This window comes from Protomyctophum bolini, assembly GCF_963924005.1.
Source record: "Protomyctophum bolini genome assembly, chromosome: 3".
Taxonomy (NCBI): Eukaryota; Metazoa; Chordata; class Actinopteri; order Myctophiformes; family Myctophidae; genus Protomyctophum; species Protomyctophum bolini.
This window is the reverse complement of record NC_137864.1, coordinates 50,231,024-50,247,075: the sequence shown is the minus strand read 5'-3', so window position 1 is coordinate 50,247,075 and position 16,052 is coordinate 50,231,024. Positions and strand designations below refer to the sequence as shown.

Genomic DNA, 16,052 nt, shown 5'->3' with positions numbered 1-16,052 from the left:
CAACAGAACATCTATATCAAATTAAAAAAACATTAAAAAAGAGATTTTATCTCGTCTGATCCACGAGCACATTTTTACTTAAAAAAACCCCCAAAAAACATTATTGACATTGATATTTCCGGTGAGCACCTGGTTGTCTCTTTTTCTCTGCCAACTATATCAAATACCTTCATGGGAAGTTCAAGATCAGCATGCTCGCTTGAAGAAACCTCTCCATCAACGGCAGCAGAGATAGAGGACCTGGTTGTCTCCTCTGGTCCAGCAGAGATAGAGGACTTGGTTGTCTCCTCTGGTCCAGCAGAGCTAGAGGACCTGGTTGTCTCCTCTGGTCCAGCAGAGCTAGAGGACTTGGTTGTCTCCTCTGGTCCAGCAGAGCTAGAGGACTTGGTTGTCTCCTCTGGTCCAGCAGAGCTAGATTTGGTTGTCTCCTCTGGTCCAGAGTTAGAGCTAGAGGACCTGGTTGTCTCCTCTGGTCCAGCAGAGCTAGAGGACTTGGTTGTCTCCTCTGGTCCAGCAGAGCTGGATGACTTGGTTGTCTCCTCTGGTCCAGCAGAGACAGAGGACCTGGTTGTCTCCTCTGGTCCAGAGTTCTTGTTCAGTTCCTTTGGTGACGTGTCGCACACTGGTATGGCAGCAGCGATGGAAAGCTTCTCTCCAACCTTAATACGCTGCTTGTCTTTACGCTTTCCTTCTTTTGAAGCTGCTTTCCCAGCAGCTTCATCCTTGCGGCTGGTCTTCTCACCAGTCTTGTCTCTCAGCTCGTCCTTCTTTACCTTCCTGGCACGCTTCACCTCCCTCGCACAGTGTCGCGACATTGCGACACTGTGACACGTGTGCTGCACATTGCTGCGACCGGCTGATAACAAACTGCTGCGAGCGGCAGTGTGGTTTTTTCCCTTCAGGTGTAGGAATTTAGACTTAAGGTCATTGATGTAGCACTTACAGAGATGACAGTAGAAGCGCCTGAGGTTAATGTTCTTATTAACCTCTTCAACATAATCTTCTCGCTGCATGCGAGACAGCATCTGGTGCCTTTTCGTTTTCAGGTGGGCGTCTATACGTATAGGGTCTATAGATTTAAATCTGCTGCGTGTACAGCAGGAAGTGTGTGTACAGAGTGTACAGAGGAAGCCAATGACCGCGCCCTGATGACAAACTTCCTCAAGATAGTCACGCTGACCGTTCTCTTGAAGAGCGCCGTCCTCCTGGTGGTCAGCTGCGGGCACCGTGTGGCTGTCTTTGTCATGGTCAGGTGACTCCTAGGAACAGGAAACAAGATCACGGTCAAGTTGGACAACACGAGAGTACCAGACCAGCATGATGGCACTCTAAAGGGGGTTTAGTTATACACACCTGCAGTTGATTTATTTAATTTTTTTTATATTTATTGGGCTTTTTCTTCAACATAACATAACATAGCACGGTGGGAGCGGGGAAAAAGAGGAAACATCGGGCAACAGATTCAAACGTACACACACACACATACACACACACACGCACCATGCCATTCTGGTCACACCGTAACCTCACCATTTGACGTCCAATTAATGTCGTTTATATTTAAGCACTTGGGCCCATCGCACCAAAAGGTAGGAGGGGGAGTCATTCAGGGATGACCGGGAAAGTGATTCCCTCTGCATAGGCAAGGAAGGGGTCCCATACTGTGTGGAAAGTGATTCCCTCTGCATAGGCAAGGAAGGGGTCCCATACTGTGTGGAAAGTGATTCCCTCTGCATAGGCAAGGAAAGGGTCCCATACTGTGTGGAAAGTGATTCCCTCTGCATAGGCAAGGAAAGGGTCCCATACTGTGTGGAAAGTGATTCCCTCTGCATAGGCAAGGAAAGGGTCCCATACTGTGTGGAAAGTGATTCCCTCTGCATAGGCAAGGAAAGGGTCCCATACTGTGTGGAAAGTGATTCCCTCTGCATAGGCAAGGAAAGGGTCCCATACTGTGTGGAAAGTGATTCCCTCTGCATAGGCAAGGAAAGGGTCCCATACTGTGTGGAAAGTGATTCCCTCTGCATAGGCAAGGAAGGGGTCCCATACTGTGTGGAAAGTGATTCCCTCTGCATAGGCAAGGAAAGGGTCCCATACTGTGTGGAAAGTGATTCCCTCTGCATAGGCAAGGAAGGGGTCCCATACTGTGTGGAAAGTGATTCCCTCTGCATAGGCAAGGAAAGGGTCCCATACTGTGTGGAAAGTGATTCCCTCTGCATAGGCAAGGAAAGGGTCCCATACTGTGTGGAAAGTGATTCCCTCTGCATAGGCAAGGAAAGGGTCCCATACTGTGTGGAAAGTGATTCCCTCTGCATAGGCAAGGAAGGGGTCCCATACTGTGTGGAAAGTGATTCCCTCTGCATAGGCAAGGAAAGGGTCCCATACTGTGTGGAAAGTGATTCCCTCTGCATAGGCAAGGAAAGGGTCCCATATCATCAATAGAGTAGAGAGGCAGATATCTCCCCTTGGACGTATTTGTATGTATATTGTTTGTTTGGTTGGTTTGATTAAAATGCAATAAAAACTAAATGGAAAATAAATAATATAGAAATGTGGGTTCTCAGCAGAAACCAGTGGTGACCATTGGCAATCAACCGACTGCTGCCGATTTACGTGGGGTCCCCCGGGGTAGGTTCCAGAGGTTCCTCAGGATAAATGATTGATAGTTAGGAACCAAATGGACCAGTGCAGGTCTGCGACTCTGAGCGTGTAACCATACATAAACTCTCAGAATTATGGTAGTCCGCAGCCTATTGCATACCAAACTGGGGTTACCTTGAATGGATCCCAGGAGACGGGCAGTCCAAACTGGGGTTACCTTGAATGGATCCCAGGAGACGGGCAGTCCAAACTGGGGTTACCTTGAATGGATCCCAGGAGACGGGCAGTCCAAACTGGGGTTACCTTGAATGGATCCCAGGAGACGGGCAGTCCAAACTGGGGTTACCTTGAATGGATCCCAGGAGACGGGCAGTCCAAACTGGGGTTACCTTGAATGGATCCCAGGAGACGGGCAGTCCAAACTGGGGTTACCTTGAATGAGTCCCAGGAGACGGGCAGTCCAAACTGGGGTTACCTTGAATGGATCCCAGGAGACGGGCAGTCCAAACTGGGGTTACCTTGAATGGATCCCAGGAGACGGGCAGTCCACGACTTGAGGTGAAGTTCAGGGGATTGCTCTGGACGATACACGGGAACCTGCGGTAGTGTCTCTTGACGTTGCAAACTGCATCAGCTGTTGACATCTCACAGATGATCTGAACGGTGGAACGAGGGATTGTTTTAGTTGACATCTCACAGATGATCTGAACGGTGGAACGAGGGATTGTTTTAGTCAATAAAATACCAAGTGTGCAACAGTTACTTACTCGTACGAAAGAGTTTAATAAAAAATATAGGTGATCAGTGAAATTCCACAACAAAGTTTAGTCCGTTTAGCTCAGCAGTTCTCAAGATGGGGTCCCAGTTAACCTCAGGGGTCCAGGGGGTGCCCCGTTAAATGATATATAGGAACCAATGGACCCTTACAACTGTCCACCAGGCCTGGTGGACATTTGTGAGAACCGGAGATTTAGCTTTGCAGTGATGCTTCTGCTGCAAATTGACAGCTTATAGGCATTTATTTATTTTAGATATATCGTTTGGACTATTTATGCCTTTATTTGAGAGGACAGTAGACTGGCAGGAAATGGGGAGAGAGAGATGGGGAGTGACATGCAGCAAAGGCCATCGGGATCAGGATTCAAACCCACAAGATGCTGTCAGGCTTGATTACCCGGACATCTACGGCAGCCGTCCAGGCCATCTAATGGGTATTTATGTGGGGACCGAAATCTGCGTTGTGATTCGGTACCTGACATATAGGAGTATCGGTACCCAAGCCTACTTATAGGGGAGGGGCACATGGGCTAATCAAATAAAAAAAATCAATATGATTTTGTTGAGGCATGGCGAATGGCTTGGGCATCCCTGCTCCATCACATGCAGCCAACCGCAATATGTTTCTCACCATGTTGTGATTGAGAACCAGGGTGTTGGAGACCTTTTCGATTCGCTCGACTAATTTCAGGACCTCCAAAGATGCGGTGGGCGTGTCAGGAACATTTCTGATCACCAACAGTTGATTCCAGCATACGTCCTGCAAAACATTCCATCATTAATTGACCCTAGCGTCCCTATAGTGGGCATGTCATGATAATAGGTGAGCATTCTCTTAAAATAGATGATTGTGTGTTTTCACCACCTGTGAAAAACCTGTGAAAAACAACCATGCTGTTTTCGTGCTCAGACCCAGGAAGCCAGCCACCCAGCCAGCCACACACACACATAGCTCCGTAAGGGAGTGGTTGCACCACTTAAAAAAACACACGGGCTCCTCACATATTAGGCCACCAGAACTAAGGATGAATCCAACATGTTTAAAATGGAGTTTGAAGTCACAATGTGTTTGTATAGGAAGGGCAGCTAAAATGAATATAAAATATCTAAATAATGAAGCAAGAAACTCTCTGGGGTGGAGGGGTGTTCACATAAGCCTGAGTAGACGTTAAAAACACCAACAGTTTTTTTTTTTTTTTTTTATATTTTTGTAAATTAATTCAATTATGCTGTTTTTGCCACTGTTACATTTTGCTTATCTACCAAGTGATTATTGTCATTGATCACAGATTCAGGAAAATAGTCGCTTCCCAAAAAGAACAGATCTACAGTACAAGCTGTAAAAGGCGCAATTATATATTTTATCCAAAGCACTTAATATAGATTGTGCATTACATTCACCCATTCACACACATATGGTGGAGGAAACCATGCAAGGCATCAACCTTCACATCAGGAGCACAAAGTGGGGTCCGGGGACCCCCAGGGGTCCTTGAGGGAGTTCCAGGGGATACCCAGCTAAATTATAGTTTGGAACCAAATGGACCCTTATCAAATCAAAAATCAATCAAAACTTTATTTATATAGCACGTATAAAACAACCGAAGTTGACCAAAGTGCTTCACAACAAAAGACAACAATAAACAAATTCAAATAATATGCAGTGGCTAAAAAGGTTAAAATCAGTTCACATTAAAAGCAAGGGAAAAAAGGTGCGTTTTGAGAAGGGATTTGAATATATTGATAGATTGAGCAGCTCTAATATGGGGGGGGAGGTTGTTTCAGAGCTTAGGGGCTGCCACCGCAAAAGCGCGGTCACCTCTTGTTCTGAGGGTGCGTGACGTTGGCACGGTCAGCAATGACTGGTCCGCAGACCTCAGAGCTCTGGTGGGGTTGTATTGCTGTATGAGTTCGGCCATATATGGGGGGGCCAGGCCGTTGAGGGATTTGAAGGTGAATAAAATAATCTTGAAATCGATTCTCTGTTTTATGGGGAGCCAATGAAGTGAAATTAAGACTGGTGTGATGTGGTCATATTTTTTGGTACCGGTGAGGAGGCGGGCAGCAGCATTTTGTACCAGTTGGAGTCGTCTGAGAGCGGATTGGGGGATACCATGATAAAGGGCGTTACAGTAGTCTAGTCTGGAGGAGATGAATGAGTGGATGACAGTTTTGAATTGTTTGAGGGGGAGGTAGGGTTTGATCTTGATCTTATGGGTCTGTAACTACTCTGAGAGTGTACAAATGGAACCAATCCATTTGCTTCCATTTGTACACTCAGATTTACATTAACATTGATTTTACAATATAATTGGGGGTCCCAGAGATATAGAAATGCCATTCAATGAGGGTCCATAAACTAATGCATGTCAAACTGGGGGTTCTTGAAATTAAACTGGTTGAGAATCACTGTAAAAGTCTTCTCTTAGGGGGTCCCTGCATGGCATATCTTTAGTTTAAACTGGTTGAGAATCACTGCTAGAGCTGTAAAAGTCTTCTCTTAGGGGGTCCCTGCATGGCATATCTTTAAACTGGTTGAGAATCACTGCTAGAGCTGTAAAAGTCTTCTCTTAGGGGGTCCCTGCATGGCATATCTTTAAACTGGTTGAGAATCACTGCTAGAGCTGTAAAAGTCTTCTCTTAGGGGGTCCCTGCATGGCATATCTTTAAACTGGTTGAGAATCACTGCTAGAGCTGTAAAAGTCTTCTCTTAGGGGGTCCCTGCATGGCATATCTTTAAACTGGTTGAGAATCACTGCTAGAGCTGTAAAAGTCTTCTCTTAGGGGGTCCCTGCATGAATCACTGCTAGAGCTGTAAAAGTCTTCTCTTAGGGGGTCCCTGCATGGCATATCTTTAAACTGGTTGAGAATCACTGCTAGAGCTGTAAAAGTCTTCTCTTAGGGGGTCCCTGCATGGCATATCTTTAAACTGGTTGAGAATCACTGCTAGAGCTGTAAAAGTCTTCTCTTAGGGGGTCCCTGCATGGCATATCTTTTCAAATGGGTGTCCGGGGGGTGAAAATTAGTGTCAATTTCGGGGTACTTGACATGAAAAAGTGTTGGAACCACTGTGCTAAAGGACACTTCAACACTAACTCTGGGGGATCCTGGGATCGAACTGGGAACCGCCACTCTACCCCTGAGCCACTGCTGCCCCAGTTGTCACAACAATGGTGTGATTTGGTACTGTAGCTTGTAGATCTGGCAAGCAAGCAACACCAACAGCAAGGCGGTGTATACATTAAAAACAATCGATTGTAATGTACATATTGTTGTATGGACTTTTGGGTCAACTTTAGTTGTTGCGAACGCAGTGAGCACTTACTATGAGACCTAGCAGATCATGTCTGTGTGTCTGTGTGTGTGTGTCTGTCTGTCTGTCTGTCTGTCTGTCCCGCTATCCAAATATGGAGTGTGTTGCATCAGCAATCACTCAGCTCCATATATGGGCACAAAAGGGGCCAGTGATTTGTTTGTTGTGGACCTGGCCCCTTTTGTGCCCATATATGGAGCTGAGTGCGTTCGCTTCCCGCGTTCGCGCGTCTTACTCGTTATTAAATGTGCTATATACAAGTAAAGATGACTTGACAATAAGTTTGTCATTAAGATAGGGAAGCTCAGAAGGAAAGACAAAAATACTTACCGCTTTGCTAGATTGATTCAGAAGATTGTACAGCACCACCTGCAGGAAAGGATACTTTTTAGGGTTGGCATTTATAAGAGGACAGCACTACTATGTCAACATTGAAGGATATCAGGACTATGTTATAATAAGTTATGGACCAAAAAGACAGAAACTATATAGTAATATTATAATAGCCTAAAATACAAAATATAAACTAGCGTGCAGATAAGACAGGATTGCAGATTAGGGCTAGAAGCGTACTGGTGTGAACTTGTCTGTGGGTCTGATGTCCTGATCCAGGTTGGTCATCTTCAGTTCAGAGTCATTGATTTTCATGGGGGTGACGCTGTGGTTCTTCATCATCTCCTCAGCCATCTCTGCGAGTGGCATCGACAGCAGCACCTGATGGACAAACACCAGAAGTAATGAATTTTCACTTTGTAAGTGCAAAAATCATCTTGCCCTGGTCAACAAAAGAATGTGTCAAACTTTTGAGATGTAATATAAAAAACAATTCTGTTGCAATGCCGGCGTGGTAGATGTTCTTTCGATTCCATCTCACCGGGTCTTGGATGTAGCGGTGCATATCCAATCCAATCCAATCCACTTTATTTATAAAGCACATTTCTTTCAACAAGGTTGAAACAAAGTGCTGTACACAAAGAAATACTAAAAAAGCAACAACAACAGTACATAGACAGGGCACATAAGACACAATGCAGTGGAAGCAGCAACTCTTAATAAGTATGTTCAAAAGCCAAGGAGTACAAGTGAGTTTTCAGACGTGATTTAAACACAGACAAGGATTGAGAAGCTCTGACATGAGGTGGAAGTTCATTCCACAGTGTGGGGGAAAATGACCTATCCCCCCCCGGGCGGGATTTCAGCTTTGATTTAGGGATCTTGAGAAGTGACTGGTCAGTCGACCTCAGGGCCCTTGTCGATACTTTGGGAGTTACAAGTTCCGAAATATAGACCGGTGCCAACCCATTTACAGACTTAAAAGCAAACATTAAAATCTTAAAGTGGATCCTGTAGCGCCCCCCCCTGGGCAAGACCGCGACTGAAAAGACTATCAGAGGAAGTGCGGGATTTTAGCGGAAGTATCGCCGAAGGAAATGACGTTGATGCTTTAGAAATGAGTTTACTTCTCCGCAAATGAAAGTGTTGTGATTGGTCGGGAAAATAGCGTATCCGGGGGAAATACATTTGACGGATATTCCGGATGATACAACCGCCGATAGCTTCTCAGCCGTAGGTTATGACCAGGCTTTTCTTTTCGCAGATAAGTAAGCCTGGGACCGAGGCTAGTAGCACACAGGAAGCCAGTGTAGGGAGGCAAGGGTCGGGGAGATGTGGTCATACTTCCGTGTCCCTGTTAACCCATTCTGAACGGGAACCCCTTTTGGTGTTAGCATCATGTTATGCTTTAGCTATTTTTGAAGAATTGAAGAACGACTGACATTTTTAGAATCTGATCTCAGGTCAGAATGGGTTAATCAGACCAGTGTGTGTCCAGTGGAAACCTCGTATGAATCTGATCTCAGGTCAGAATGGGTTAAGAGGCGAGCAGCCGCGTTTTGGACTAACTATTGTCGTGACAGGCAGGCTTGGGTAACACCAACATACAGTGCATTACAGTAGTCAAGTCGGGTTGAAATAAAGTATGAGACGTTCAAAATCATTCAAAGTTACAGCAGACTTGACTTTCGCCTCCCTCAACTGATAAAAACTGGATTTTACCACAGAATTGATCCTGTTTGTCCAACTTAAAACCACTGTCCAATTTGACACCAAGCTTTGTGACCACCGGTTTTAAAAACGGTTGCAGGGGGCCCAAATCCAGAGAGGAGGTGTCACAGGCAGTGCTGGGTCTGAACACCATGACCTCCGTTTTACTTTCATTGAAGTTAAGAAAGTTCAGGGCCATCCATGCTTTTATGTCCTTAACCCATTCTGAACGGGAACCCATTTTGGTGTTGGCATCATGTCGTGCTTTAGCTATTGAAAAACAGCAGATCTACAAGCTCATAGCGCGCCACCGAGTGGCGCGCTACGAGCTTGTAGGCCTGCTATTTTTGAAAAATCGAAGAACGACTGACATTTTTTAGAATCTGATCTCAGGTCAGAATGGGTTAATCAGACCAGTGTGTGTCCAGTGGAAACCTCGTATGAATCTGATCTCAGGTCAGAATGGGTTAAGACATTCCAGCAGAGTGTTCAGGGAGGTGGTGGGATCCTTTTTCTTCAGCATACGTGGGCATGCCAGCCATGCCCTTGTAGACAGGTCCTCAGGAATGGAACCAAGCATCTCCTGTACTGTCCAGTTGAAGGGGTGGCGGGACGCGAGTCTGCATGGGGGTGCTGCCTTAGTTGTAGTTTCGTGCAGGATATGCAATTGCAAACTACCATCCTCAGCCACGTCTCCTATGAAGACGAAGCTCAAGCCTGGGTCCAAGAGAACTAAGACTGATGAAATAGTGGGTCTAATAGACAGCCCTCAACATGGTGGGCTGTCAAAGTGCTAGTTGCCATGATGTTAGCGACCATATTTACAATATGAAAACCATGCATCGGTCAATTGAACAATGTAGGTTACACACGTTGGAATTAAACATGGAACCTGCAGCATTAGATGAGTAATTCATTGTATATGTGTTTGTGACGTTTGTGGTTGTGCTAAACAGACACCTGCTGCTAAAGGGACCTCCTGCTGCTTAACCCATTCTGTCCGGGAACCCATTTTGGTGTTAGCACTATGTTATGCTTTAGCTATTGAAAAATAGCAGATCTACAAGCTCATAGCGCGCCACTACGAGCTTGTAGGTCTGCTATTTTTGAAAAATCGAAGAACGACTGACATTTTTAGAATCGGATCTCAGGTCAGAATGGGTTAATCAGAACCAGTGTGTGTCCAGTGGAAACCTCGTATGAATCGGATCTCAGGTCAGAATGGGTTAAGTGGTCAGATGGGTGGGCCATGTGAACAGTCACGATTCATATTATTTGATACCACCGTGAGGTGTGCTTAAATCTAAATTAAACAATAGTTATGGAATACAATAACAGTTATAGCCTTGTGAGAACACAATATCAGAAGGGTCTGTCCAGCACTCATTGCTGACGAGTGCAAATAAGAAAATGTTGTTTTCAGTTCAAAACCGCATTAACCCATTTTGGGAGGGAACCCCTTTTGGTGTTTTAACATTATGTTATAATTTAGCTATTGAAAAATAGCAGATCTACAAGCTCATAGCGTGCCACCGAGTGGCGCACTACGAGCTTGTAGGTCTGCTATTTTTGAAAAGTCGTGAAAATATTTATTTAGGATTTAGAAGATTCTTTTAAAATTTTGAGGTCAGGCCTGAAAACCCTTCCCTGCAGAGTGTGTGTGTGTGTGTGTGTGCGTGTGTGCGTGCGTGCGTGCACGTGTGCGTGTGCGTGTGTGCGTGTGCGTGCGTGCGTGCGTGCGTGCGTGTGTGTGCGTGTGTGTGTGAGAGATACCTCCACACCCACCTTTCCTAACTGCGCAGCCACGATGACGTTAGTGGGGGGAACTCCAAAGGGCTGGCCCAGTTTGATGACATCACTCTCAGTCCAGCCGCTCTCAGGAAGCCCAGTGATCAAAAGTGTGGATTGTGATATTAATTTCAGATCAGGCCCGTTTCCTGTAGGAACACACACACACAGCTCTGTTAAATGTCCTGTTTAGTCAACCCAAACCTTTTACAGACACAATGCAACTGGCCATGTTTAATGGGCAACAGAGTTAACACAGTGTGAACTGCAACTCTTGTTACATTTTACAATTTGCACAACTCTATTTCAGATTTCACAATATAGTGACACTATATTGAATCAATACTGATCTGATGCATGTTTTATTCTCTGCATGGGATTCATCTTACCTGAATCCTTACCGCCTTTAGCAGCCAGTTCCTGGGTAGATGTCCTGTGAAGACACAAACACATTTGTTTTATCTCTGATGTGTGCATGTACAGCAGGCTTGTAAAAGAAGAGAACACATCTAACTTACCCTTTACTGACTGCTGTTGAATCGTATGCTTCTGGTTTCTAAAAGAAAGGAATCAAGGCAATAAGAAAAATGACAATTAATCATATCGGCCTACTGTAAGTAGAGTATTCAGACGTCAATGGATCACACTGTATCTGAATCACTTCAACTCTATGTGTTGTTGATCACACTGTATCTGAATCACTTCAACTCTATGTGTTGTTGATCACACTGTATCTGAATCACTTCAACTCTATGTGTTGTTGATCACACTGTATCTGAATCACTTCAACTCTATGTGTTGTTGATCACACTGTATCTGAATCACTTCAACTCTATGTGTTGTTGATCACACTGTATCTGAATCACTTCAACTCTATGTGTTGTTGATCACACTGTATCTGAATCACTTCAACTCTATGTGTTGTTGATCTCCAGGGATCTGTAAATGGATCACACTGTATCTGAATCACTTCAACTCTATGTGTTGTTGATCTCCAGGGATCTGTAAATGGTGCCCTCTTTTCCCCCTCGTCTACAACAATCACGTCGCTGGAAATAGCCGATCTACAAGCTCATAACACCTCGTGCGGTGAGCTTGCAGATGTGCTATTTTCACTGAACATCTGGCTATAATGACATGCCCAGTGCTAGGGTTCATGTCGATCTCTAATTAGTCATAGACAATGTTTCATATCTCTGAATCTTCACAACACACACGCAATATAAATGTTTGTCCCTGATGGAACTACCACCGACGAAATATTAATATACAACTAAATGAATGAAATAAATAGGAAACCTTGGCTAAAGTGACAGTAATGGGCTCATTGGGCTGGTCTCCGATGGAGAGGCTGCCACACTGGGCCAGAGCCAGAGCATCCTTTTCCTTCTCCATACACACGGATGCCTAGGAGGGAAGACAATAATTCTGCTATTAAGATAATAACGATAAGCGTCTATTAACAATAGATAGTCGAGACAAAACGTTTGAATTAATGGTGATGTGGATTTGAGGTCACATCGCCCATCCCTAATGAGAATACCGTCTGGCCTTGGTCTGCCTCGCTGCCAGACAACAGAACCACGTTGTTGTACTTCCCGAAGTCCCTGACGCACGTTTTCACGTCTTGTTCTGTGGCCGTGGCGGGGATGCCCGTCAGGTACACCAGACACGCTGCGGTATCCACCCAGGTTCTCTGGGTCGATACTTTCTGCATTTTCTTGGCCGGCGGAGATTTGGCTGACTGGAAAAACAATAGACTTTTTTTATGGCTCTTTGACTGTAAGATCAGAATCAGCAAGCACAGCACACAATCAATTGATTGATCATTAAAATAAACATGTTCTGAAATACACATCTGACCAGATCTACGTAATTTAAGGCACAACGTTGAGCTTGTAGATCTGCTATTTTTCAATAGCTAAAGTATAACATAATGCTTAGTTAAAACACCAAAAGGGGTTCGCCGTCTATAACGGGTTAAAACTATATTTGTAACTTTAAATAATAGTATATTTAGACCCACTATTTCATCAGTCTCAGAGCTCCCTGGCTTAGTTCTCTTGGACCCAGGCTTAGGTTTCGTCTTCATGGGAGATGTGGCTGAGGATAGTCGTTTGCGTTTGGCCAATTTGGGAAACCATCTGGCAGAGTCATCATGTTTGACAGATGCATCGCGGTGACGTTTCAAACCATCGCGAGAAGAACTCCCTGTATCTGTAGATTGAGGCAGAGGGAAAAAGGGAATAATTAATAAAGACAGACAACATCAAAGGGCCCACTACAACCAATCGACATTGCGAATTTGCGATCTGTAGAGCCTTGCTGCTAGGGAGCTAAGCTGCCCTGAAGGTGGCGCTAGAGAACTAGTAAAGTGTTCACCAAAATATGTGATCTGCCAATTAGATGAGATGTCGTGTGCGCGATTGGAAGATATCGCTAGTGGAAAAGGACACAGGGTCATCAAACCAGTGGGATTGATCAGGGAATATTATAAAAATAATATTGAAAAAACAATCCTTATCAAGACATTTCTTCACCATGTTTGTAAAGGTGTCTAACACATTTAAAAAAGGTTGAGTTAGTTTAGTTGGGGTACTGTAACCGTATCTGGGACAAATCTAAAAATGATTAATTCTGCCTTGAGTAGCTTATGAGGGGTAAGAATCAGCTTTTTCTCATCATTCTGAATCCATTGCAAGCATTTGTTTTGCACCAAAACAACTCCTTGGCATACAGTAAGTACTTCCATGCTCATTTTTCCTGCAAGCCATTGGCCAGGTGCAATTTCTGACTTTTCTTGTGAGCACTGCGCTCATAGAAAATAAAGGTAATGGATCGCACACACAGTGGCAAGAGTCTCAATTCTATGCATTTTCTACATAAGAGACAGACGTTTCGGCTACTCAGCCTTCATCAGTGTGTGGTGAATCTAGAAGTGAAGAAACCATACTCCAAGATGCACAGAACGGTACCTGTCGGTCACGGCCTTTCACAGGCTTCTAGACAGTGACCTAAACTGTCCCAGACAAGTTTTGAAACAATATATTAGTAAACCAGAGACACACTATGGGATCTTTGAGAGACCTAGTCATTCCTAGACTCTGAATCTACCAAACTTTTCACCTCACTTTATCTGCCCAGTAACTGTCTTTTCTGCATTGCAGGTGAGCCTTTCAACAGGCCAACATTATTGAAAAACTATGCTCTGAACAGAACAAATCAAGTAAAAGGTGTGCCAATACATAAATTGTATAAAATGCGTTTTGGTTGATTCCATTAACTTGTATGTAGCATCTCTCATGCAGCATCCCATTCACCTTGGTGGTGACGATGATAGGAGTGACGGGGGGTCTGGTATGATCTCCCGTGTTGCCCTTGAGGGTGGGGACCCCCTCTGTGTTTGTCAGGAGGAGGAGAGCTAGGGCTTGGAGACCAAGAATGGGACAGGGATATAGAGCGAGTGGGAGAACGCTCCTTGGTGTGCCAGTTGGTTTCGCTGTCATCTTGGCCCAGGGAGTGTTCCCTCCTAGAGTGGCCAGGAGGAGACAAAGAGGGAAAGGGAAGTAAAGTTACATCATTTTAAAGTGTTGCATGTTTTCAATGTTTCAGTGTTAGAAGTGCTTAAAAAACAAGTGATACTGACCGTGGTAGCTTATGTTTCCACTCTGGGTAGCTACAAAAAACACACACACACACACACACACACACACACACACACACACACACACACACACACACACTTTAACACTATAGGCAAGCAGGTAGTCCTACAACACGCATTTCACAAGTTTTCCATAATCATAAGGCGATGTATGGCTTCTACAAGTGTTTAAATGCCTCCTCACTTCTTGCGTAGGTCTCGGCAGGAATCACTGTGTGTTATGCTTTTGACATGCTCAATCCAATCCTGGAGGGGGAAAAGAGATAGAGCGAGAGTGTCACAAGTAATGGCCAATCATCTAGACACCAATTAAACCCATTCAGGCCTGACCTCAAAATTAAAAAAAAAAAGTTTTCTAAATCATGACAATTTTCTGAAAGATTTGAGGCACATTTTAACGATTTTTCAAAAATAGCTTGTAGATCTGCTATTTTTCCCAATAGCTAAATAATAACATAATGTTTAAAACACCAAAAGAGGTTCCCGCCCAAAATGGGTTAACTGCAGGCACAAAGCAAACGCATTAGTAAAATGCAGATAGAAAGAAACCATAAGTAGTGTATTTGTGGCTCTGTTAATACTGCTATGGCTTAGGTCTCAGAAGGCAACGTAAGAAGCAGAACGTACAAAACCATTTCTGAGTGAGGTCTTCCATTTACTTTTTGCTTCTAAGACGCAGAGCTGAAAACATGTCTGACTCGGATAAATAACTGTCACGTCTCAACATCGTCATACTTTTGTATTTCTCTTGGCTTATAGGTCAGCTGTAGATCTAAAAAATATCTGTGTTAGGGGTTAAGTAGCCTGGAACTCACCTATGCTTTATATGGCATAGGCAGCTCCCGGCAGGATCCGCCGGGAGAATATATGCAGCTGCGCGACATGAGACTAATTACTTAGAGCGACAGAGAGAGAGAGAGAGGAGCGTGTGTGTGTACATGTGTGCGTGTGTATGTCAATTTTACAAATGTGCAGACAATCAGAAATCAGCAGAGAGTGAGCAATGTTTGCGCTACTCTATGCCGAATTGAAGTGGACTCGGACCCAGACTTTTTTTTTCTCCCTGGAATAAAAACGTCTGTGTTTCCGAGGCTAGGGGTTAAGTATCTCAGAGACACTAGTCTCTAACTGGTGACCTTCGGATTACCAGACTGCCCGTCTACACAATACCCACTCAGCAACAGCTGTACGGTCACTCTGCTGCCTGTAAGAAACCACCTAACTCCAAAATGTTCATTTTTCAGGAAATTTAAAAACATCCAGCTCAAGTGGATTTAGGAGGTTTTTTGTCCAAGTGCTTTTAAATACTTTTCATTGGTTCAATAATATTTTAACCAACACACAGACAAAAGGGTGTTCAATAGCACCGATTTATGGAGAAAAAAAAAAGATGGCCAAACGGGTGGAGCCTGTTTGGCAGATGTCTATATAACATACTTTTAATTTAATAATTTAAGTTAACTTTATGACGTCTTTCTTTAAAAGGAAAGGATTCCAAATAATCCTGTTGGCTTCTTCCTTATCTTGTACAATAACTTTCTTTTGATGTTGTATCATGATTCGTTTCCATTTTACAACGTAAACCAAACTAAATCCATTTCAAGTTTTGAATTCATATATAACCCATTCTGAACGGGAACCCATATTGGTGTTATCATCATGTCGTGCTTTAGCTATTGAAAAACAGCAGATCTACAAGCTCATAGCGCGCCACCGAGTGGCGCGCTAAGAGCTTGTAGGTCTGCTATTTTTGAAAAATCGAAGAACGACTGACATTTTTTTAGAATCTGATCTCAGGTCAGAATGGGTTAATCAGACCAGTGTGTGTCCAGTGGAAACCTCGTATGAATCTGATCTCAGGTCAGAATG

At 44.1% G+C, this 16,052-nt stretch overlaps 1 protein-coding gene across 1 annotated transcript in view; it reads right to left on the bottom strand.

Moving 5' to 3' along the window:
* LOC308312506 (uncharacterized protein) overlaps positions 1-16,052 on the bottom strand; it is a 31,818-nt gene that overhangs the window by 10,531 nt on the left and 5,235 nt on the right. The window contains exons 3-16 of the mRNA XM_080759115.1: positions 14,368-14,429; positions 14,166-14,195; positions 13,840-14,048; positions 12,546-12,736; positions 12,063-12,263; positions 11,819-11,926; positions 11,038-11,075; positions 10,909-10,952; positions 10,505-10,668; positions 7,262-7,402; positions 7,019-7,057; positions 4,007-4,135; positions 3,117-3,254; positions 168-1,259 (exon numbers count right to left, since the gene is read on the bottom strand). Of these exons, the coding sequence (XP_080615241.1) occupies positions 168-1,259; positions 3,117-3,254; positions 4,007-4,135; positions 7,019-7,057; positions 7,262-7,402; positions 10,505-10,668; positions 10,909-10,952; positions 11,038-11,075; positions 11,819-11,926; positions 12,063-12,263; positions 12,546-12,736; positions 13,840-14,048; positions 14,166-14,195; positions 14,368-14,429 (2,586 nt within the window). The remainder of the gene's footprint in view (positions 1-167; positions 1,260-3,116; positions 3,255-4,006; positions 4,136-7,018; positions 7,058-7,261; positions 7,403-10,504; positions 10,669-10,908; positions 10,953-11,037; positions 11,076-11,818; positions 11,927-12,062; positions 12,264-12,545; positions 12,737-13,839; positions 14,049-14,165; positions 14,196-14,367; positions 14,430-16,052) is intronic.